The sequence below is a fragment of the Grammomys surdaster genome, unplaced genomic scaffold, assembly GCF_004785775.1.
Source record: "Grammomys surdaster isolate TR1022 unplaced genomic scaffold, NIH_TR_1.0 125940, whole genome shotgun sequence".
In the NCBI taxonomy this organism is placed as follows: domain Eukaryota; kingdom Metazoa; phylum Chordata; class Mammalia; order Rodentia; family Muridae; genus Grammomys; species Grammomys surdaster.
The window spans coordinates 2523607-2548079 of record NW_021620762.1 but is presented as its reverse complement, the minus strand read 5'-3'; the positions used below and the strand labels follow the sequence as shown (position 1 = coordinate 2548079).

The 24473-nt window shown below is 49.0% G+C and overlaps 1 protein-coding gene across 1 annotated transcript in view; it reads right to left on the bottom strand.

Moving 5' to 3' along the window:
• The window catches only part of Prpsap1 (phosphoribosyl pyrophosphate synthetase associated protein 1), a 19443-nt gene extending 6026 nt beyond the window's left edge, over positions 1 to 13417 (bottom strand). Inside the window, exons 1-6 of the mRNA XM_028752907.1 lie at positions 13248 to 13417; positions 11480 to 11532; positions 9587 to 9653; positions 1993 to 2165; positions 811 to 926; positions 338 to 393 (exon numbers count right to left, since the gene is read on the bottom strand). Coding sequence (XP_028608740.1) covers positions 338 to 393; positions 811 to 926; positions 1993 to 2165; positions 9587 to 9653; positions 11480 to 11532; positions 13248 to 13417 — 635 coding nt within the window. The remainder of the gene's footprint in view (positions 1 to 337; positions 394 to 810; positions 927 to 1992; positions 2166 to 9586; positions 9654 to 11479; positions 11533 to 13247) is intronic.
• Positions 13418 to 24473: the final 11056 nt, after the last annotated feature.

Genomic DNA, 24473 nt, shown 5'->3' with positions numbered 1-24473 from the left:
AGAGAGAGAGAGGAGCTGACAGAGAGAGAGTGGAGCTGACAGAGAGAGAGAGTGGAGCTGACAGAGAGAGAGAGAGAGAGGAGCTGACAGAGAGAGAAAGAGTGGAGCTGACAGAGAGAGAGAGAGAGGACCTGACAGAGAGAGAGAGAGAGAGTGGAGCTGACAGAGAGAGCGGAGCTGACAGAGAGAGTGGAGCTGACAGAGAGAGAGGGCGGAGCTGAGAGAGGGGCAGGGATATGGAACCCGTGAGCTCTTACTGGCCAGGTTACCACAGCCCTGATGCCCAAGCTAACCCTGGCCCTGGCCGCAGCAGGATTAGGATGCACATCATACTTACCTCTTTGCAGCATCAGGAGATTTAGCTACAATGACGGCATTTCTGTAATTTGGAATCTAGATTTGGAGGAAAAATAAAAATACTGAAGCGTTATTGAAAATAAAAATAAAATAACCACCTAAATCTGGATAGAGGTCTAAGACTTTTCGTCTAGCAATGTGCTGGAGTTCACAAGGACACCCCGTATTATCAGTTCATCGATGGAAAGCTCGGCTACAGCAAGGTAACAGAAACGTCACACGCTTCATTCTAGAACCACGAGCATAAAAGCGCTTAGAAGGAAATGTACTTAATTTCTAACGTCTCTGAACACATGGCCCTCCGTAACTAGACGCTGAGCCTGTCTGGCTGTGGCGGGCACAGGCTCAGGGAAAGAGAGCTCTTGGGCAACTGTGCCTTCGATCCTGAGATCTGACGCCAGGAAAGCTAACTAGCATGTCTTTGAGGACACGGAGGCGGCTGCGGCTCCTCACTTCTTCCTGGATATACTGAAGCAGGAAAGGTGAGGCTCTAAGGTTGTCCACGGGAAAGCTGAAAAAGCCTTGTATCTCCTTTTGGTGAAGATCCATAGTGATAATGTGAGTTAGACCTGAAATTTTAAAACAAAAAATTACAAAGTTCTCCCCTACAAGTTAATGGCCACAGTGGACGCAAACTAGATGCTCAACCCTGCTCCTGTCAGAGGACTGAAGGCAGGGGCACTGTGAACTAGGGGCACAAACTCTACTGTCAGGCTTCACAGCACAGAGTAGAGTGTCCATGCTAATGCCAAGGAGCCAGGGATGAAGAACCACAGCCGACAGGGGTGTGCCTTTGGCACTGCATCTGCGCAGTCAAGTGAAAAGCCAGACAGAGCCGAAGTATGAATGAGGAGTAAATGTGGAGCGGCAGTAGGGGTAAAACAGGAGGGCCTCCATCAGAGGATATAAAATCTCTAGAGACTATGGCTACCTCAGAAAGGAACAGCAGCAAAGTAATGTAAGAGACAACTCACAGCACAAGTGTAAGACACTGAGGCGTCCAGTGGAAAGACGGTGTGACAGCATCTCAGAGGAAAGGGACACTATAGAAACACTGCAGGTATTCAAAGGTCACCAATCTGGCAGAGCAGAGAACTAGCACTCTAACAGATGCCAGACGGTAGCTCAGCCACCGTCTGATGCTAACTCACTGTCTATGTCACAGGTCAGCACGCACACACTGCCCTACACGGGGACTAAAGCATGAGCTGCTACACAGAGAGGCAGCAGGAGCTGCGGAGGGACAGTAAAGAAGCACTTAAGCGGATTCTGATCAGTGCACGCTCGGAAGGACGCACCTAACTCAGACAGACAGTGGGTCAGGCCTGACGCTCCAGGTCACAAGAACAACAAGCCTGTCACTAAAAATACAGATGACAAGATGACACAAAGAAACTCAACAAAAACGTATCAGAGAAGACACTGAAGCAGGTCCCTCTAGAGACAGAGCGGACATTAAGAATGTCAGTCCTCAGCCCATATACACCCTTCTAAGCAATGCAAAAGGAAGCAAGAAGTCTTTAGTGAACAGCATGTAAAAGACACAGCTCCCAAAGCAGACGCCGAGGAGAAGCCTGACCTGTGCTGGGGAGAGACTATGTCTCCCGCCGGGACCCAGACCCTCTGTTCACTCACCAGCTTTTGCCAGCATGGATGCCAGGAGCTTGCACACAATGGAGCCCCTCTTCCTCATCTTGCTTTGCTTGCTGTAGGGGAAGTAGGGGATGACGCCGATGATATTCCTGGCGCAGGCAGTCTTCAGTGCATACGCCATGATCAGCAGTTCCATCACAGCCGTGTTCACGTCTCTAAAACAGTAAACACTCGTATCCTGGAGTGAAACCTACGTACTAACAACACTAACAACCAGCAAAGCCCTTGCTTCAGCCACAGCGAGGAAAGTACAGCAGCTCCTCTTTTGCCTGGGTCAGCTACAATCTCCAGATGTGGTCACTCAAACCCAGAGCAGTGACCCTCGCTCTCATCTTTGTCCCATCAGTAACTTGACACTTACTGGCACGCAGCCAGGGTACAGATGCAGGCCAGAGCTGTCATTAACAGACAGCAGCTTGTCCTCCTGGGGAGAAGGTGGAAGGGAGTGGGGAAGTCTAGTAATATCTCACAGCCCCTCACCCCTCCTTTGGCTGAAATACTCCTGACAGACAAGAGAAGGAAACATGACCTGAACGATATCTTAGGAAGGCGGTGCCTGTGGGAGCAGATGCCTCTCTGCAGAGGTGATGGGGTGGATCTTTCTGGAAGATCTGCAGCTCTTGCCCCCACCTCTCTGGCAGATGCCCCTCATTCTCACATACCCTCTCCTCTGGGGGCACCAGGCTTCCCAGATGCAGTTCTAGGACACATAAGTGGGAGTGGGGTCACCCACACTAAAGAAGAAGTGCAAACCACCATCACCCAGCAGGACCGGAGGAGGCCATTTAGTTGGCAAGGTAGTCAGCCCATTCCTCCATGTCTCCCCCTCTGCCTGTGAGACCGGGTCTTTCTACATCGCCCAGCAGACCTGGAGCCTACTGTGCAGACCAGGCTGGCTGCCTGCCTCTCCTGAAGGCATTTTATCTGGGATTGAGCAGCTGCACGGACTTCCTCTTACAGTTTTAGTCAACATAAAACTCATGAAACTCCCAACCTCCTAGTACTCTATCTAACATCTATATTAGAAATAAGACAATCACAAACTCAAGAGACTAGTGAAAGCAAAGCAGTTTTTAACACACAATTCTGTATCTGAGCAAGGCATGGTATGTATGCACACTTTAATTCCAGCATTGGGAGGCGAGGCAAGTGAACTTTGTGAGTTCAAGGCCAGTCTGGTCTACATTCTTGAGTTCTTGAACAACCAAGGATATGTGTTAAAACCCTGTTCCAAAAAGAAAACCCCCAAAACAAGCAAACAAGCAAGTAAGTAAATAGAATAAAAAGAAGAAAACCTTCGTTTTTTTTGGCTTTGCATATATCTTTTCAATTTTTTTAATTAATCATTTAGTTTGTTTACGTTTCTTTTTTTCTTTTTTCTTTTTTCGGTTTTTCGAGACAGGGTTTCTCTGTGTAGCCCTGGCTGTCCTGGAACTCACTTGGTAGACCAGGCTGGCCTCAAACTCAGAAATCCGCCTGCCTCTGCCTCCCAAGTGCTGGGATTAAAGGCGTGCTCCACCACCGCCTGGCTTGTTTACGTTTCAAATGATATCCCCCTTCCCAGTTTCCCCTCCACAATCTCCCCCACTCCCCCTCCCCTTTGCCTCTATGAGGGTACTCCTCCACCCACTCAAGAAAATGTTCTTAGAGGTAGGTACAGAAAGGGACACAGGGGCTGTGTGGTTAAGAGCACTGACTGCTCTTCCAGAGGTCCTGAGTTCAACTCCCAGCAGTCACATGACAGCTTACAACTGTCTACAACTTCTGATCCAGAGGTCAACTCCATCACACATACAGGCAAAACACCAATTTATATAAAACAAAAATAAATAAATTATTAAAAAAAGAAAAGAAAGGGACACAGACATAGAAAAAATGCGAAGATGGCTAACGTGCTAACTTGGCGTAAAACAGTGCTTTTTTCTTTTTCTTTTTTTTAATTCCAATAAAGAGATAGTCCTGTCTCTCTCCCATAGCCTGGGACTCTCTCCCTCCCAGATCTCCCATCAGCTTCTCAGGATGCAGAGTCTCATCCAATGACTCCTCCCGGCTTTCACCCTGGACTCAGCTGTGTCACTGACTACCTGTAACCTCCTGCGATCCAAGACAAGCAGGTACCAACTAACAGCCAAGAAGTGTAACTCGGGTGACTCCCATCAGCTTTCAAGCACACCTCACACTGACAATGACCCCACAACAATCAACAATCTATTTCTTACATCTGTGATAACCACTGTATGAATCTTGATTTAAAAACATCTCTCTGGAAGCCAATGTGGTGGCACATGTCTTTAATCCCAGTACTCAGGAGGCCGAGGCAGGCACATCTCTGTAAGTTCTAGGCCATCCTGGTCTACCCTGTCTCAAGCAAAACAAAACAAAAACAAAACAACAATGTTAAGCTGGATGCACACACAGCACCTGAAGGACAGACAGCAGGTAAATGACATGAAGTCCGAGCTCAGGCTCCACAGCAGACGTCACACACAGCTTTAACCCTGTCAGCCTCGGGGTAAAACGAGCATTAGTTACACTCTACTTGCCACCTGCGTGGCCTCACACCCACTCTCAACACCAAGAGCACTAGAGCTGGAGTTAAGTTTGTAGATTCCAGGAGAGCAGCTACCCGTGTGTTATACACAACAGGCTGATGCCGTGGGTTCTGCAGAGTCCACTAAGGGAAGGAAGGGCTGGACAATAACAAGCGACTTCTGAGAGATCCTAAGTTCAGGATTTACTGATTTCCTACATAAAGATTTTCACATTCCATTTTTCCCTCTTCCCAGTAATCTATACCAAAGAATTCAACACCCACAGTTAAGGATAGCGACACACACTTTTAATCCTGGCTCTCAGGAAGCAGAGGCAGGTCAATTTCTTTGAGTTTGAGGGCAGTCTAGTCTACATAGGGAGCTCCAGGTTGCCAGGGCTATGGAGACCCTGTCTCAAAGATGAGACAGAAAGAATTCAGCATCCTCCTCCCCTCAGCCTCTTTGGTCAGGAGTGAGACTGGAGCCTTTGTTATGTGATTTATCCTCTGCTGAGGCAGCAGACTGAACTCAGGCAGCTATTTTGTGGCTAGCTGGGTTTAGAGGACTTGGTGGGCAGCCTCTGCTGTGTCTGTTAAGAATGTGCCGAGTTCCTCTTGCTGGCTCTTGTAGTCACTGTCTAAGTAGGACAAGCTTAACGTTGTCACCAGCCTTGGAAACACGGCACAATATACATATTAACTGCTTGCACCTGCAAAGCACTGGGACACAGCAATGGCGTAGGATTTACTCCACTCTTCCCCAGCTGATTATCTTCAGCATGGCCCTATGTGGATTCCACTTGATCCTCTATGCAGGTTCCAGAGATTCCTGTCAGATTTGGTAGCTTTTCTCACTGAGCCCTCCTGTCCTCTACATGATATTTTTAAAGAAGACCGTCTAGTATTCATTTACTTTATGTGTAAGAGTGTTTTGCTTGCATGCATGTATGTATGTGCACCACATGTGTGCCTGGTAACCACGGAGGTCAGAAGAGGGTGTCAGATCCCCTAGAACTGGAGTTATGGAAGTGGGTGGGAACCTAGTTCATGTCGTCTGCAAGAACAAGTCCTTTTACACTGAGCTCTCTCCAGCCCCATGTATGCAGGCAGGGCAGGCCTCAACTTCCCTCCACACACTAAGTGTTGGGATTACCGTGCCCAGCCATTGTCTGCAGGCCACACACACAATGACAGCACGAGTACTCCACCTCCCACCTTCCTTCCTCTCCCACCTCTGTCAACTGAAAAGCCATAGGAAACAGGGCCGAGTGGGTAGAGTCTAGAGTTCAGTCCCCAGGACCCGCGTGACAGAAAAGCCAGCCCCAAGTCCCAGAAGTTATTCTCTAACCTCACACATGTGCTGTGGTGTATGTGTGCACACAAATTTTAAAATGCACTTTAAGACATGGGAGGCAGGGAAGATGCAGGAAGTACCTGAACGGGTTGGGTTTTGTCTTGGCACTGTGTAACAAAAACCAGAAAAAGAACTGTAACTTTTAAGTCCCCAAACAAACTCAAGAAAGGGAAGACACGACCTCAAGACAGTCAGCGTCTGTACCCATGCTCTTCAAGAACAAAGGGGTCCTTCTAAGGCTAAGAGCAGTATACACAATTCTCATAACCTCTGGTTGTGGTGGGACATCCCTAAGCCCATTACCCTGAGGCAGGAGGATGGAGGGCTTAAGGCTAGCCTGGGCTACATACAGAAACCCTGTGCTTAAAAAAAAAAAAAAAAAAAAACCAAAAACCTCCTGACTGGGGGTGGTGGTGCAGGCCTTTAGTCCAAGCACTGGGAAGCAGAGGCAGGTGGATCTCAAGTGAGTTCAAGGCTAGCCTGGTCTACAGAGTGAATTCCAAAACAGCCTAGGCTACACAGACAGACCTTGTCTTGAAAAATAGTCTCAACCCTCCCAACACATCATGAAAACAAGACGCTGCCTTCCCTTCTAACAGCTTGATTAGCCGGTCTCTCATCAGCATCAGCAGGGAGGCTGCTCACAAGCTCTCCATGCCGCCCATGCCTGTCCTGCCTAATTAACAGGCTCTCCAATCTCAGCCCCTCCCCTCAAGCCTCAAGGACCATTCTGATAGTCAATAGACATAACAAGGTGCCCAGGGGAGCTGCTCACCCCCAAGCAGGCAGTGGGGCTTCTCCTGGGGAAGGAAAACTAAAGCAGAGACTCAAACTCCGGCTCCCACTGCAGCCCAAGGCTTAGTCAGTGCCACCACGATTTCCCAGATTTCCCAGATTTGTCTTTCTAGGACACGTATCCTCCTGACATCACAAAACCAGTCAAGGCAGCTAAGGGACTGCCACCCGGTCCTGTCTTTGGATTTAGACCTTTTTGTATTTGGAGGATTAATGAAAAAGCTGGTCCCCTGGGACTAAAATCCCAGAGACTCTGTCCTTCTCCACCCTCAGACAAGGGTGACAGCCAAGGACCTGGGGTTTTCTGAAAATCGCTCCCATCTCCCAAGGAACACTAGCATTGAGAGAAAAGAGATGGCAATGCTCTTTGCCAAAGGATAGACTGAGGCGGCCCCAGAGCAGCCATGTAGACCACCACAGGAATAAAAGCCTCTCTGATCACATGCTGTTTGAACAAGGGCTTGAGGGAGCAAGATGCATGAACTTCTGAGGGAAGAAAAGCCATATTTATTTAATTTCTGGGGAGAGGAAGTGTAAGAAAAGTAAGGAAATGAACACACTACTGGGTGGGCTAGCACTAATTCTGTAAGGTTCAAAGTCAGCAGTCTGGTGGGGACTGGCAAAAGGGAGTTAGAACACCAGACAATGTTAGGTACATATACAAAACGCACATAGTCAGAAGCTTCCTTTAAAATGCATAGTACAGCATCAAAACCCAGGAGGCAGAAAATAACACAAGGCTCTGCTCACAGAAAGGGATTCATCACATCTACACACGTCCAGTGAGCCGGCTAAGGGCTTCCCTCGCTTCCTAACTTTAGGTACTGTCCAGGGCTAGAGGAGGAAAAGAAAGGCCTGTACAGGCCATTTCCCATGGATTCTCAGCAAGCCCCTCGGTCCTCTCAGATTTTGGACAGGGCTAGGGACAGTGCAAGACCTTGTCCATAGGGTAAGTGTTCCACCATTGAGCATTCTTTCTTACTTATTTTAATTTCTATGCATTGTTTTGTCTGCATCCGTGTGAAGGTGTTAGATCTCAGAGTTATCGATAGCTGTGTGTAAGGGGAGGCTCTGATACTAACATCCTGTTCCCTAATTGGTTCTTGATTTGTTAGTAAAGAAGGTTGGGGCGGGGAAGCAATTGCTGGCTAGAAGGTATGGGCGGGGGAGGAGAGAGGGCTTTTTTGCCATGCTTTGGAGGAAGAAGAACTCAACAATCATGTAAGGCCTGGGGACGAGAGCTAGGGCATGTGTCCTCCGCTACAGGAGGGTAGCCAAGGACATTTGGCAGAGGCTAGGTGGGACTAGCCACTAAGTTTAAGGCAGGAGGAGAGATAGAGATAATAAATTGGTAAGGGCGCGCTTTTCCAGGTGGGAGATATCCGTGCCCAGCAACTGTGCCAAGGCGGCAAACTAAAATAACAAGCTGTGTGTGTGTCTTCATCTCAGATTCAAGGGTCTCGGGAGTGGGCTGGCAGCTCGGCCAATCCCAGGCAAAGGCAAAAGGTAAACAAAAGGGAAGCTGGGAGGGGCCAGAGCACAGTCTGATCCCGGGCAAAGGTGATAGGGATTTTAAAACTAAACACTACAGTTCTGTGAGGGGAAACTTCCAGTTCTTTGGAAAGTTAGTTATGCCGAATGATGCTGTGCTGGGACACACAGGTGAAAGGATGAAAGATTGCTGTTCTGAAGCAGACACAGGTGAAAAGATGTTTGGATGAAGCAGACAAGTGAAAGGATGCTGGATGAAGGAGTATAACTATGACCCCACAGACAGCGGGAGACGGCCACTGAGCCTCGGTTTGGTTTGCTGTGCTTCTCTATTCTTCGGTAAAGACACGCATGTACTGATGTGCCTTACATAATGTTGTTGAGTTCAACTTGTGATAACCCTGCCATTGAGAGAAACTCACCCAAGGACTGCTCGTGAGGTCTCTGCTGCAGTTTGCAGCTCCGGCAGTCTCGCCTCATGCCAGTTGGTAAGCCTGGCGGTTTCTTTAGGATGGAACTAGAGCTGCCAGGTGTTTGCTTGCAGGACAGACTGGACTGTAGCTGCTGAGCTGTATTTGGTGCTTGCTGTGGGACTGAACTGCTGTCAAAGATGGAGCTCGCCCTAAAGAACTACTGAGCAGGTCCACTCCCCACATCCTACTAACTTTTCTCTTCCACTACCTCTGCTGGGTGGTGGGCTAGAGGAGAAGTTGAAACTTTATTAAAAGTAGGTTGCAAAAACTTATGCCTACAGTTGTGAGCTGCCATGTGGGTGCTGGGAATTGAACCTGGGTCCTCCCGGGAGAAGCAGTCAGTGCTCTTAACCGCTAAGCCATCTTTCCAACCTTTTTTCTTACTTTCACAGTGCATGTCAAAACCACTGAACAGGGCCAGTGAGCTGGCTCAGTTAGTACAGACACTTGCTGCCAATTCTGAGGACTGATGGTTAGATCTGCTCCTAAGACTCACGGTAAAAAACAGCAGTAGAGAACTAACCTCTCTAGGTTGTCCTTTCTTCTCATGTGCATGACATGTGAAAATCCACCTCCAAAAAGTAAATAAATGTAAAAGAAAAAAAAACAAGTTTTTTTGTTTGTTTTCAAGACAAGAGTCTCACTATGTAGCCTTGGCTGGCTTGAAAACCGATACGTAGTCTAGGCTGGCCTCAAATTCTCAAGAGCGTTAGGATTAACAGTGTGTGTCATCATGCTTGGCATTTCTTGACTATCTGAGGCAAGTCTCAGTACTCTGCCCAGTCTGGCCTTCATCTGGGTCTGTACCCTAAGCAGACCTTGAACAAAACAGCAGAAATCAGTCCTTGATTATCTGTTACATGAAAAGCCAGCCACTCACATCAGGACATTTCCCAGAGGAAAATGGACACCTGAAGTGGTGCCGAGTCTTACCTGGGTATTGTCTGTATAATGAAAATATCTTGGCCACGAACAGACTCTTTGATTTCAACTCTTGTTTCTAAAGAAAAAAAAAAAGTGCTAAGTTTTAAGAAAACAGTTCATGCTGCAGTGAACACACAATAGCTGGGATAAATCTGGATCCAAACAGTCTCACCTGGTGTAACGTAACTAAAACACTGATACACACACAGAGTGGTCAGGCTGGGGTAAAAGACAAAACCAACAAAAGTGTCAAAAATTTCCAAAAGCTGTCAGCAAAATGAAGACATTTACAGACAGGGAAGACAGGGTCTGTGGCAAAGAGAACTTGTGAGGCAGGGTCCTGCTATGTAAGCCTGGCTGACCTGTCTCTCCCCAGGTAACCCAGAATGGGTTCACACTCATGGTGATCTTCCTGCCTCAGCCTTCCAAGTGCCGAGATCTCAGGCATGATCTCTTCGATGTCTTTTTGCAACAGATAAAAGGAGCAGATGCCCTGCGGTAGGAGGCTTTTCCAGATCATGATGTGGTATTAGTAGGACAGGCAGGCACTTCAAGTGTTCAGGTGATAATTAGTTCTCCACACAACCTGGAGGGAGCCAAACTGGACCACTAACCCAGTATGACCACCTATGCGTTTGGATTTAAAAAAAGAAAAACACAAAAAGAACAATTGGAAGGGGACTTGTGTGAGTGTGTGCCTGCATGTGTCATTGTACGTCGAGTGTACACAGGTAAGCGTGCATGAGTCATTGCACGCCGAGTGTACACAGGTAGACATGCTGGTGTGGGTGCGTGTCTCAGTTTCACCTCGCGCTCTGAGACAGGTTCTCTCTCTCAGCCCATACTCCTTAGTGTTGGCAGGTGAGCCTCAGGGACACCGTGTATCTGCCCCTCCATCGCTGAGGTTATAGATACAGCAGTCACTGTGACTTCTCTGAGTTCACCAAACAGAACCCAAGAGGGCGTGTGTGTCCACATGGAAAAACAGGACAGAATCTAAACAAAGGGAAGGACGGAGGATGCACACCTCTAATGCTTGAAGAAAACATTTCTGTGTTAATACACACACACACACACACAAAACCTCGTATGTCAGCCCTCTAATTATATCCAGAGCGGCAGAAATGATGAGACTCTGCTTAAATAAAACAGAACCGACCCCAGAGGTTGTCCTCTGAGCTCTGCATGTGCGTGCACACCATGCACACCCACTGTACAAGTAAAACAGCAAAGCTAGAGTTCTATCTGCTTGTAAAAGAATGGCAGCCTCGGAGGCGCCACTGTACCATGTGGCTCTAAGGCGGGACAGGTTCTAACTTACAGTGGTATCTAAGGAAACAAAGCAAAAGCAAACCTACTGTGGTGGTACACACCTTTAGTCCCAGCACAGGGGAGGCAGAAGGCAGTTGGATCTCTGAGTTCGAGGCCAGCCTAGTCTACAGAGTTCCAGTAAAGTCAGGGCTACACCGAGTAGGCATGTCTCAATATACCAAAAAAGGCAAGCCATCAAGCCAGCACACTAATACAGGCCAACAATCCCAGGATGAGAGCAAGATGGCGGAGAGGGTGACCTGCGCTGAGTCTGACCCCCTGAAGCCCACAGGGTATTAGGAAGAACCAGCTCCCATGCGGTATTACTGCAGATGCAGAAGCAGGCTGATCAAGAGCTTGAGGCCTGGACGGATTATACAGTGAATGCCTATCTTTAACAAACAAACAAAAAAAGTAATAGAATAAGAAAATGGAGTCAGAAGCGGTGGGGCAGGCTTGTAATCCCAGCACCAGGGCAACAAAGCAGGAGGATTCAGAGCTCAGGCCAGCCTAGGCTACGAGATACTGCCGCAGCAGCAGCAGCAACAACAACAAATCCTAAATTTAAAAAAAAATCAACTTTTAACTTACCTCCATTGGTCTCCTGATATACAACAGACTTCCCCAATTCAGCACCAAGACGCCTATTACACAAACAAACAAACAAAAGGTGGTATGAGCATACAACTAATCATCCCAGCATTCTGGAAGCTGAGGTAGGAGGATTGCTCTAAGGTGAAGGCCAGTCTGGGCTACACAGCAGGCCAGCCAGGACTACACAGCAAGACCAAACTTCAAAAAAAAAAAAAAGTCATGGTGGTGCATGCCTTTTAATCCCAGCACTCCGGAGGCATAGGCAGGAGGATCTCAGTGAGGCTCTCCAGGTCTACAAAGCTTACTGAAAAATTAGCATAACAAGAAGGCAAAACCACCAATTCTTCAAGTGTCCTCCTCAGCTAGAACTCTCACTCTCTCAAGGCCAGGTGTGATAAGTCTGACCCAATATAAACAAGCTGAACTTTCATGTTTTAAGGGACCATCGGCCTAGACTAGAAAGACAAATAATCAGGGGCTAGAAATAGAAACCAGGGCTGGAGAGGCAGCTCAGAGGTTAAGAGCACTAGCTGGTCTTCCAAAGGTCCAGAGTTCAATTCCCAGCAACCACACAGTGGCTCACAACCATCTGTAACGGGATCTGATGCCCTCTTCTGGCCTTCAGGCATACATGCAGACCGAACATTGTATACATAATAAATATTTAAAAAAAAAGAAAGAAAAAAGAAACCAGACAGCAGAGCTGTTTGACTACACTCTTCTAAATCCACCTCAAAGTCCAACTGATAATAACAGAGGTGGAGCTAAGAACTTTTGAAATACGAAAATGACTTCAAATGTTCAAAGCCAAGCCATTTACGCAGGAGTCCTGGTGTGCACCTGGACTGCCGGCATCAGAAAGGCTAAGGCCAGAAAATCACACCATTTAGGGTCTGACCAGGGTCATAAGACTTTATCTCAGATAACCAAAGCTCATGATGGGTGTGGTGGCTCAGGACAGTGTTCCCGCGCGGAGGCAGGCAGATCTTTAAGAGTTTACGCCCAGTCTGCTTAGTAAGTTCCAGGCCAGCAGGGGCTACTGTAAAGCTCTGTCTTATAAAAGAGAGGTCAAATGTTGCTTCTTTTTTTTTTTTTTTACATATCACTAAAAAAATTATTTTATAAAGGGCCCTTAAGGCTCTTTATACCAGGGATCTAGTTTTCTCCAAAAGAGAAAAGGGGCCTTTTAGTAGTCGGGTATTATCAGCGGGGCACCGGGAGGCCGTGCTGTGGTCTGCAGGATCCATCTCCATTATCTCCACCAAGTTCAGGCCTACACTCCCATCCCTGTCCCATAGAACTACCCACATTTTACAAGTAAGGTTAAAAAAAAAAATCACGTCCGTCACCCAGCGACAGAGAGTCGGTAAAAACAGACAAGCCTGGGAAGACATCTCAGGGCCCCACGGTCCCCTGAAGTCAGTGGCTAACACAAATACACGCACACACCCCTAAGCAAAGTCTTCTTTGTACAACTGATCCTACATACTTGTAGTCATGGCTCTCCCCCGCCCAGCCCGAAGTACTTCTGAGTTCCCCTCTCCCAGACCGTCCCCCTCCTTCGGTCTGAGGACAGACCACATCGCCTGTCTCGTTAGGGACGGCTGGAAATGGCGATGGTCAGATACAGGGCAAGCGCAGGAAACCTCTCAAGGGTTAAGAGGCACGGCGGCCCTGGGACGGGGTTGGGGAGCCGGCCCGAAGCTTCAGCTCCCAGGTGCAAAGGTGGAGGTGGCAGGGCCACCCCGGGGACCACCCCGCTTACTCAGTGATGCGCTTGGCCAGCTCCGTGCAGGCGGCCGTGGAGTTGGCCGAGAACACTCGGTAGCCGGTGCGGGCGGCGTTCATGGCCGGCGAGGCGGCGGGCCGGGCCCGCGGGACGCGCAGAGCTGAGCACGCGGACAGCGGGGGCAGCAGCAGCAGCTTCCTGGGCATCCTCCGGCCCGAGGCGCGGCTACGGCGGTCCGCGCGGGGCCGGACGCGGGCGCAGCTGTGACGCCGACGGCGGCGACCCGCGGGGTCGCAGAGGGACGAGACGCGACACCGACGCGCCGCCTCCGCCTCCGGATCGCAAGCAACACTGCGCCGCAGCCGAGCGTCTCCGCCTCCTCAAGGCCCCGCACCAGGCCACGCCCCTCCGCGACACCGAGTCGTGCGGCTAGAGCGTCCGCCCCCGCCGCCATCTCGGAAAAGGGCAGGGAGGTGGGCATCGCCTGTTCCGACAGGTGTGCCACCGACTCGCGTGCTCGCTTGCTTTTGAGTCTCCCAGGACATGCATTTTTAAGTTCACTATCCTGGGAGGTGCAGCCACGCTTAGTAGTGCTTCTAGACGTTTTCAAATTTACTGCCAGAAGCTAAGATGTCCGCCCAGGGACCGGAGACGATCTAGCCTCGGGCCTCTATGATGAACAAGCTTCCAGCGCTCCCTCTACGCTTGCGCAGGCTGGAAATTATTTGAAAGGGGCTCGCCGGTCCCCTTGCGCTTGTTGCTGGCAGTTATACTAAAGTGCCCCAGACATGAAGACATGAAGGCCTCCCCTAGCCGTTATCCTGGTGTCTGCACGTGAGGCCAGGCTGCATTCCCGCCAGTTTTTTTTTTTTTTTTTTTTGGTTTTTCGAGACAGGGTTTCTCTGTGTAGCCCTGGCTGTCCTGGAACTCACTCTGTAGACCAGGCTGGCCTCGAACTCAGAAATCCGCCTGCCTCTGCCTCCCAAGTGCTGGGATTAAAGGTGTGCGCCACCACAGCCCGGCTTCCCGCCAGTTTTTGTTCTCAGTTCTCCATCACAGCGGCGCTCCGTCCACCCAGCCGCTCTGGCCGCAGGAGGATAGCTTGTGAAAATACAAATAGCGCGTGTTTTCATTTACCTTTGTGTAAAATAGGCCTGGCAGAAATGAAGCCGATCTCAAGAGACATTTGAATCTCTCGATCTCAGACTGTTCGAAAAACGGACCCCAAAGAAATAAGGATTTCTCCCCACCCCGGGACGTCATGCTGGGGGAAGGAAAAGGCACCAGCGTGATGGGGAACGTGTCTCCCAGAAACTGCTTTCACCCAGCTCCAACGACTTGCCAGACGACCTCACGGGCTGAGGCTGAAGCCCACACAAGGGAGGCTCAGTGGTGTGCAGGGCCGCGCCCTGAAAGGGACGGCGTAGGTGGGCAAATCCTCGGCCTTCTGCTTAAATTCTAATCTCACTTCTGGACCCAGAGGACAGACTTGTGGGGTTCTCTGGATTCTGTTGTTCCTCTTAGCGATGTGGCCTCGTTGAATAAATCTCCCTTTTTTTGCTTTCCGTTTTCAATTCGGCTTTTAATTTTCTTTAAATGCCTGTGAGTGTTGAGTGTGAGTGTTGGGTCTGTGTCTGTGCACCATGCATATGCAGTGCCCGCAAAGGCCAGAAGAGGGGGTCAGATTCTCTGGAACTGTAATTTGGAGTCAGTCGTGGTCTGATGCTGGGTACTGGGAACCGAACTTAGGTCCTGGGGGTTGGTGGGGGAGCAGCCAGTGCTCTTAACTTCTGAGTCATCCCTCCAGTCCCCAAGTTGGCAGTTTTAATTGACATATTGAGGAAGGTGGCCAGACCTTACTTGGGCACAGATTGTGACCTTCAAGGTTTATTACACTTGTTAACATGTCTCTCTCCAAATCAAGAATGTAAGCCCTAATCAGGGACCTCCAGTGGAGAAGGACGGATAAACTCTGGCCTCACCTCATAACCTGTTTTCTGTTAAGGTGCAGTACTAGTCCTTTTTCCCTTCCCATTCTTTAAATAAGGCATGGCATGGGCAATGCACCAGGTACCACAGCACAAGGGCAAAGCTCCAGTGTCTTGCAAGGATCACCGATTGCTGGTATATATCTTATGCAAGGAAGGGACTTACAAAACACATTCATGACCCTGGCAACCGGAATCGGGACTGTGTAGGAGGAGCTAAGGTGGGAGGAGTAAGGAGAGGAAGAGGAGGAGTTGGGAGAAGAAGAGGAAAAGGAAGAGGAGGAGCTAGAGAGGGCAGAGATGTAGGAGAATGGAGAACCACACAGGTATGGAGAGCACTCGTGGGGAACAATTTATAAACTTATAATTAGGTTAGCTAATTGGGATAAAACTCTCTTTGTATGGGCATCTTGTTATTAATCATTATCAAACATATAAAGCCTTTGATTAATCTATAAGGATTAGAGTCTCATTCTCTTACTGGGCCCACATGGATGATGGTCTGGGCAATGCCCTGCTTTGCAGAGACAGCGTGGAAGATTGGCAGAGCCATCTCTCACACTGGCATCTAGTGGGTGGCAGGGCTGGTGTTTCTGGCAGGCCGGTTCTAGCTGCAGCGCGCACGTGGTCTCAGGACGAGAAACATGGCAGCTGGGCTAGGCAGAGCCGCTGCAGCTTAGATAGTTGGATGAACCGGAGGCCAGTTTTAAATAATTACTACAACAGGACCGTGACCCTGGTCAACCAGTCTTGGAGTGTCTGCTCAATAAACTATCCCTGTGTGACCAAGATCAGTGTTTTGTGAGGCAATTCCTGGCCTCCAACATATTTGATCTCATGCTATGACACATACCTGAAGAAAATAAAAGGAGAAATTATGTATTTAAGTTCCTGGTGTTGCCAGTTTCAATCCAAAATTGACTTGATCCATTGCTTTGGGTCTGAGCCAAATTGGAATATCTTAATATTGGTGGTGCACGGTAAGGACTCGAAGTGAAAACTTAAGTTTTCCTTGGAAAGTCAGTCGTGTCGGATTGTGTTTCGCTGGGGAAGACATGTGAAGCAGTGTTTTCCTGAAGCGGACACTGAGAGATGTTTTGCTAAAGCAAACACGTGAAAGGACGTGTGATGAAGGATTCTTTACTAACAGTACGGATGATATTGGTTCGCCTTGCACTGTGTGTTCCTGAGCTCTGCTTGCTGTGACCCCATAGAGGGGAACTTACCAAAAAACTTGTGAGGTTCCTGCGGCTTCCATAGATGCAGGCCGATGGGCAGAGTGCTGTCAGCCGATATGACTCAGGTGGAGTTTTGCTAAGACAGGCAAGGCCTGCATGAGGACATGTGATGCTGGGAGGGAGTACACATAGGACCCAACGGACAGTGACAGGGCTTGCAGGGCTAGCTTTGCGACGCTTCCTGGCATCCCTGCTGGTCTTGGTTGCCCCTGCTGACTTGTGCCGATCCCGCAGAGGCCTGGCTGTTTCTTCTGGGTTGTGCCACTGCTGCTGATTCGCCTTGGCTCCCCTGACACTGCTGAACTGGACGGCTGGTATCCTGACACTTGGAGGTTGAGATCGCGCCAAAGAACTACTTCTAAACAGATTCGTTTCCCCTGTACCCTAATAACCTTTCTTTTCCACTACCTCAGGTGGGTGGTGGGCTGGAAAGGAGGCTAGAGCATTTAAGAGCCCTTATTAAAACCCTTATTAAAAGTAGGTTTTGCCGGGCGGTGGTGGCGCACGCCTTTAATCCCAGCACTTGGGAGGCAGAGGCAGGCGGATTTCTGAGTTCGAGGCCAGCCTGGTCTACAGAGTGAGTTCCAGGACAGCCAGGGCTTCACAGAGAAACCCTGTCTCGAAAAACAAAACAAAACAAAAAGTAGGTTTTGAAAAACAATCAAAACAACAAGGGGTTCTTTCAGTCTGTTCACCCATTCACAAGTCTCTGACTAGGGCTACCAAGAGCTCCTTTTAGAGCCATCCACGGTAATCACCCTTTGTCTCAGATCTCCAGCACTTACTGACTGGAGCATCCCATACTGATGGGAGTATCCCACACTGACTGGAGCATCCCATACTGATGGGAGTATCCCACACTGACTGGAGCATCCCATACTGATGGGAGTATCCCATGGGGACTCAAATCTGTGCTGCTGCTAACTGTGACACTTAAACAGGTGTGCAATCCAGTCTCCACACATCAACCAGCATAAACTCCACATATTCTGAACTCATCAGACACCCCCCCAGGCCCTCCCCCCCCAACTATGGCTCTCCATTGCTTTTGGAATAAAAACTAACTTTCCTACGGAAAACGCAAACCATTTGCCCTTACTCTCATGGCAAAATCTATATTCCGTGACCTCAAGAGATGTGGGTCTCTCAACTAACACGTAAGTAATTAGTTCTGTAGGTGACACCCACTCTGTGTCTTTTTTCTTCTTCTTTGAGGAGGGGGGGAGGGGAGTCAAGAGTGGCCTGTGTAACTGCGGATGGTCTTGAACTCTGATCTTCCTGCCTCCACATCCCAAGGGCTGCGATTACAGGCCTGCATCACCACACCCAGGTTATGCTAAGCTGAGGATTGACTCCAGGGCTTGTTGTATACCAAGCAAACACTACCAACGGAGCCAAGCCCCCTACCTCCCCACCCCACCCTCCTCTTACCTTGTTGTAATAAAGTAATTTGGAAACCGGAGTCTTATCAGAGAAGGCCAAGGATAAACTACAGCAGAAAGGCTGTAATACAGGAGAAGGCTTCAGAGCATGTCCCTGACATTTCTTTTCTTTGTCTTGGGGAACAGGGAAGTAGACGCCCAGGGATCCAGTGAGTAGATGCCTCATCATGTCAGCTCCTGACTGGAAAGTGTTCCTACCATCCTCCCTTTCCCTTCCACAAGGAGAAAGGGGAGACATGACCCAGATGACCCTCCTTGACATCCCATTTACAAAACTCCATCTTGATGCACAGTGGTGACACACTCCTTTAGTCCTGCCAGAGGCAGGAGGATCTCCGAGTTGGAGACCAGCCTACTCTACAGAACAAGTTCCAGGACAGCCAGTGTGGTACACACAGGAACCAAACAAACCAAAACACAAAACTCCATCCCAGGGTCAGCCTAGATTCAAAGGAGGAAATACCATCTCTGCGGCAGCTGCTCAGTTCCCCAGAAAAGAGAGTAGCTGATCACCCTGGGATGCCCCCTACTGGAGAGCAGCTGGTCACCTGGGATGCCCCCTACTGGAGAGCAGCTGGTCACTCTGGGATGCCCCCTACTGGCCACTAACCTGCTCAGCACAGGATAGGCCTTTCAACAGCCCTAGAAGCCTCAGGCTGACTGGTGGTCATTGTCTCAGACTGAGCTCTTTGTCCTCAAGTTCAGGGTTGATGCCTGACCCCCAGGCTACGGCTTTAGGCTTTAGGGAGTAGACGGGAATAAATGAAAATGGAGTCCCAACAAGGGGGTGTCACTGAAAAGAGGAAAAGACACCAGAGTGCCCTATTTCTTCCCAATGTAGGGACATAGTAAATAGGCAGCTGCCTGCCACTGAGAAAGAGCGACCCCTTCACCAGAACCAACCATGCTGGTTCCCCATGGGACTTCCAGCTTCAACAACTAGGTAAGATGGCCATGTATGGTGGTATACATCTTTAATCCCGGTACTCAGGAGGCATAGGCAGACAGATCTCTATGAGTTCGAGGCTACCCTGGACAACACAGTGAGACCTCCCTCCCCCTACCACCACCAAAAAAAAGTGGAAGTCAGAGGAAAACTTACAGGAGCCAATTCTTTTTTTTTTTTTTTTTTTTGGTTTTTCGAGACAGGGTTTCTCTGTGTAGCCCTGGCTGTCCTGGAACTCACTCTGTAGACCAGGCTGGCCTCGAACTCAGAAATCCACCTGCCACTGCCTCCCAAGTGCTGGGATTAAAGGCCACTGCCAGGCAAGGAGCCAATTCTTTTCCTCCACCACGTGAGTCCCGGGGATCGAGCTCAGGTAGTCCAGCGTGGCAGAGAGTGGTTTTAGCAGCGCTGTCATCTCAGCTCTTCGATGGCTGTGCCATGCGGTCCCCCCCCCCCCACTCACATGGCACCATTACAAGGTCTTCCCTGGGAAGAGAAGTAACTGAACAGCTTGTGTCTTAATCTCCAGATAGGCTCTCAGGCCGGGGGAACAGCTGCTCAATTGAGCCATTGAACTTAGCCGCATCCCTGAACGCCCCAAGAGAACAGGATTGGCTACATAAATAAATAATGATCAACTCAGACCCGGGACACTTGGCACCATCAGCATTCCCTATTTAAAGCATCATGGGAGACTGGGAGACTTGAGAGTAGTGTAATGCTGCAGAACCAGAGGGCGAAATGACCTTATTTAGAAGGAAGCTGAGTCTTACTTTCCTGCATGCCGCCTCAAGACAGAGGGCACACGGGGACACGTCCTGGGGACCTGAGAGTCCCTTAAGAGGTTTTTATTATTAAATCAAGGCCTAACTTCACAAAGATGAGAAGCTGGGATATCCCTGAGTGCCCAGCTCTGGTGTGGGGACTCTTTCCAAGCTGTGAGGAAGATGCAGGCTGGGAAGTGGGTGGTATAGCCACTCGCTGCCTGGGGCCTCTCAAAAAGATGAAGGACCAGAGGCCATGCCTGGGGCTCAGGAAATGGGGAAAGTCATGGACTCTTTTTGGTTGTAAGCCTAGTGTTCATGGCTGAGCCATCTCTCCAGCCCACCCTGGGACTCTTTTAAGCACAAATCCTGGCTTGTAGGGACTTGAAGTCTGATTTCATGTTCATTATGGGAGTCGTTGTCTGGCCTGAGCTGCTGCCTTAGGAACCCCCACCCCACCTCCCAGACTGAGAAATCGTGCTAGGGACCTTGGTAGATAAAACGAACTTCAAAAGAGGCCAGATTAAAATATAACATAGCACTCACATACATAAAATACATCTTTAAAAAATCCAAAAGTTGGGCATGGGGGTGCATGCCATCAATCCCAACACTCGGGAGGCAGAACTGTTGAGTTTGAGGATAGCCTGGTCTACACGGCAAGCTCTAGGCCAATCATGGCTACATAGTAAGAAAAAATAACAACAACACAGGAATGGACAGGAGGAGGTGCTGTTCAGCCTTGCCTGCTTTGAATCTATGACAAAAGTGGCTTTTTTTTTTTTTTTTTTTTTGAGACAGGGTTTCTCTGAGTAGCCCTGGCTGTCCTGGAACTCACTCTGTAGACCAGGCTGGCCTCGAACTCTTGAACTCAGAAATCTGCCTGCCTCTGCCTCCCAAGTGCTGGGATTAAAGGCGTGTGCCACCACCACCCAGCCAAAAGTGGCTTTGAAATGACTCATTTTAAAGGCAGGCTGGCACAGGCCATGAGACAGAGGCTTGTGGATCTCTGAGTTTTTCAGCCAGCCTAGTTCACAAAGTGAGTTCCAGGACAGCCAGGGCTACATAGAGAAACCCTGCCTTGAAAACAAAACAAAACCAGACTTGGCTTGCTTCCTTTGTTTCTTTTCTGTCCATGAAACCTAACCTCTTGCTGCTCAGTGGAATCTGTGTCTTCCCCCTGCCCCCCTCATTCTTGTGTTTTTGTTTTTCTGAGAGAACTCTGGCTGGCCTTGAAATCACAGTAATCCTCCTGTCTCATCTTCCATAAGTGTTAGACTGCAGGCAGGTGGGCAATCACCCCGCCCAGCCGAGAACCTTCTATTCCATAGATGGGATGCTCCCAGATTGTGAATCACTAATCAGTTAGGTTTTGAACAAAACAGAGAGAGAAATGTTGTTCTTTGACAATTTGAATTCAATAAATGAGCTAATGAGTTACGTCCTGCAATGACCCGTTCTGGGGGAAAACCGTGCCTGTCACAAGACTGTGTTTCTGTGTAGTAGGGGCGTGTGGGGGTAAGGAACCCAGGCCCTAGAACACTTTACACAAGTGCCCTGCTTCCCACCTGCCGCCTCTTGGCTCATCGTTTACCCATTCACAGAAGAGGGCATTGGACCCCAAAACTAAAGTTACAACAGTTGTGAACCTCCACGGGAGTGCTGGAAATTGAACCTAGGTCCTCTGGAAGAGTAGCCTTAACCACTGGACCATCTCTCCAGTTCCTAGCAATCAGGTGCTTTTCTTTGTTTTTGAGACATGGTTTCACTATGTATCCCTGGCTGGCCTGGAACTTTCTATGTAGACCAGGCTGGCCTACAGAAATCTTTCTGCCTCTGCCTCCCAAGGGCAGGATTGGCAATACAACAGCCACTACTTTCTGAGTCTCTATAGAAGAGTTTTGTTGACCCTTGATTTAGACAATCAGTCTTAAGTACAAGAAAAACCGAAGTCTGTGTGTGGTTAGTGTTAATTGTTATGTTGACAGGACACGTGCTTCTGAGCATGTCCGTGAAGAATTGTCTTGATTACATTAATTCATGTAGAAAGACTCGTCTTTCTTATAAAATTTTAAGTGTGTGTGTATGTGTCTATGCGTTGTACCTGTGTGCCATGATACATGGCAGAGGTGTGTTGTTGGGAGCCGACTCCTAGCCGAAAGCGGCTATAATCTTTACAGCCATCTCAGGCCATATACCCTGACAAGAGACTTGTTTTCAACAGCCTGCAATAGCTCAGCACACTCTGATAAACATCTTGTTTTTCTCATATATCTTGTTTTGCTGTTTAGTGCCACCAGCTGCAAGGCGCACGTGATATCCACGCTGCTGGGCGCACGTGGTCTCCTCACTGCTAGCTAGGTGCACGTGATATCCACGCTGCTAGCTAGGCACATGTGATATCCACGCTGCATGGCACATGACGTAGTGCCTTCAGCTGTGCTTGTCCACGAGGGCAAGGCACGTGGTAAAGGGTATAAATACCCAGGATTTCCTTTCAATGAACGAGACTTGGAGAGACTTGATCAGACTCCCTGTCTTGTCTCCATTCTTCGCGTCTCTGTCCCCACTCTCTCTCTTGCTAGGCCCTGACCTGCGGACCGGAGCAGCAGAACGGGCCGTTACAAAGTGGCCCCCAGAACGTGAGGCAGCTCGGGCGGCTACAGTGTGTGTGTGTGTGTGTGGGGGGGACAACTTTTTAAAAATTATTTTATACTTTTTACATATATAGGTGTTTTGCACACATGTATGTCTGTGCACCACATACCTGATACCTGAAGAATCCAGAAGAGGGTGCCAGACGCCCCAGGAGTTGAACCCTATTCCTCTGTTAAGACCCAATGCTCAGATATATATATATATAGTATATGAGTACACACTGCACACTGTAGCTGTCTTCAGACACACCAGAAGAGGGCGTTTGATTCCATTACAGATGGTTCTGAGCCACTATGTGGTTGCTGGGAATTGAACTCAGGACCTCTGGAAGAGCAGTCAGTGCACTTAACCACTGAGCCATCTCTCCAGCTGGAGCCAATGCTCTTAACCTCGGAGCCCTCTCAGCTCTCAGAGGAGTACCTTGACTCACTGAGCCAAGATGTAGGCCAGAAGGTCCAGCTTAGTTGTGGGTGGTACCGTTCCCTAAGCAGGGGATCCCAGACTGTAAACAGTGAAGAGTTAACTGGGCTTGCTTCATCTGTCGACAGCCCCTTATTTACTGCAGATACAATATAAGGCTGTAGTCACAATTTTGGAATTTTGGTTTCTTTTAAAAACACAGAAATATAAGAATATGTTTTTGGGGGGCTGGAGAGTTGGCTCAGAGGCTAAGAGCACAGACTGATCTTCTAGAGGTCATGAGTTCAATTCCCAGAAACCACATGGTGGCTCACAACCATCTATAATGAGATCTGGTGCCCTCTTCTGGCCTGCAGGTGTACAAGCAGGCAGAACACTATACATAATAAATAAATAAATCTTAAAAAAAAAAATATGTTTTTGTTTTAATCCCAGGTGTGGGATAGGGGGCTTCTTCAGACTGTCCACAGCAGCTGACTCCGATTTGCCTCGTGCTCTAGCAGGGGTGTGATTTTTGTCAGCGGCAGATAGTTTCTGTGATTGTACAACATTAGGAATTCTGCGGACTCTTCAGAGGGTATATACATGCTAGGGCCCTGGGCGATGGGGGTCGGTTGCTGTTGATTGACATTTGTTAAGTGTTGAGCACAAAGAAGAAACAAGAAGAAAAACAGCAAAGATTAAACTTGTGCCAAGGAACTCAACACCCCTCATCAGCAGGAAGTCTAATGAAAACGCTGTCCCCTTTCCCCTCTGTCCTTCTTTCTCTTCTATCTAGCCTTGGGGTGGAGGGAGTGGAAACAAAAAGAACCCACAAAGCAGCCGAAATCTGGTCACACGAAGCCACCTCAGGCTTCTGCTTCTGTGACTTCCTCTGCAATGAGGGGGACCGCCTTGAGTGCTGAGCTGAAATAAACCGTAGCAAAGCAGGAGGCGAGGAAACTAAGACTGGGGCTGTGCTTATCTCCACCAGAGTTAGTCTGTTCAGTTTTAGTGCTGGACACTAAATTGTTAGCGCTGGGCAGTGGTGGTACACGCCTTTAATTCCAGCACTCAAGTGCTGGCAGGCAGAACTCTTGAGTTTGAGGACAGCCAGGGCTACACAGAGATACCCTGTCTTAAAAATAAATAAATAAAAATAAAAATTGTTCATGTATGTCTGTGGCCTGGTGCCCACTGAGGCCAAGTAGGGCATCAGATACCCTGGAACTGGAGTTACAGGTGGTCGTAAGCCACCACGTGGATGCTGGGAACTGAACCCAGGTCTGTCTTAAGCACCGAGCCATCTCTCCTGCCCATGCAGGATTTCTATTGTCTCTACTGACCACGTGCTCACTGCCCTCCTCCCATTGGCTGACTCTCCTATCTCTTCTGCTACCTTGTGAACAGTTTGGTTTGCCACACAGCACAGCTATCCAGTTATACATGCAATAGTCCTGAGCCTAGCATCTAAGCTGCTGGGAAGAGTAGGGATGGTGGACCCTGGAGCAAGATGACTGTTCCCTGGCCCAGCAGTGAGGCTGTGCTGAGACCAGATCCCAGTTCTAATTTCTTTAGTTGCTGAAGCAGGTATATGAGTCACCCCCCACCCCTACCCCCCCCCTTTTCTCTTTCTCTCTCTCCTCTCTCTGTGTGTGTGTGTGTAGCAGGGTCTCATATAGCTTACGTTGGCCTCAAACTCACTTTGTATCAGAGGATGACTTTAAAATCCTGATTCTCCTCCTTCTTCCCCTTCCTTCCCCAAGTACTTCAATCACAAGTGCCCACCAACACACCTGACCATCCACCAACACACCTGACCATCCA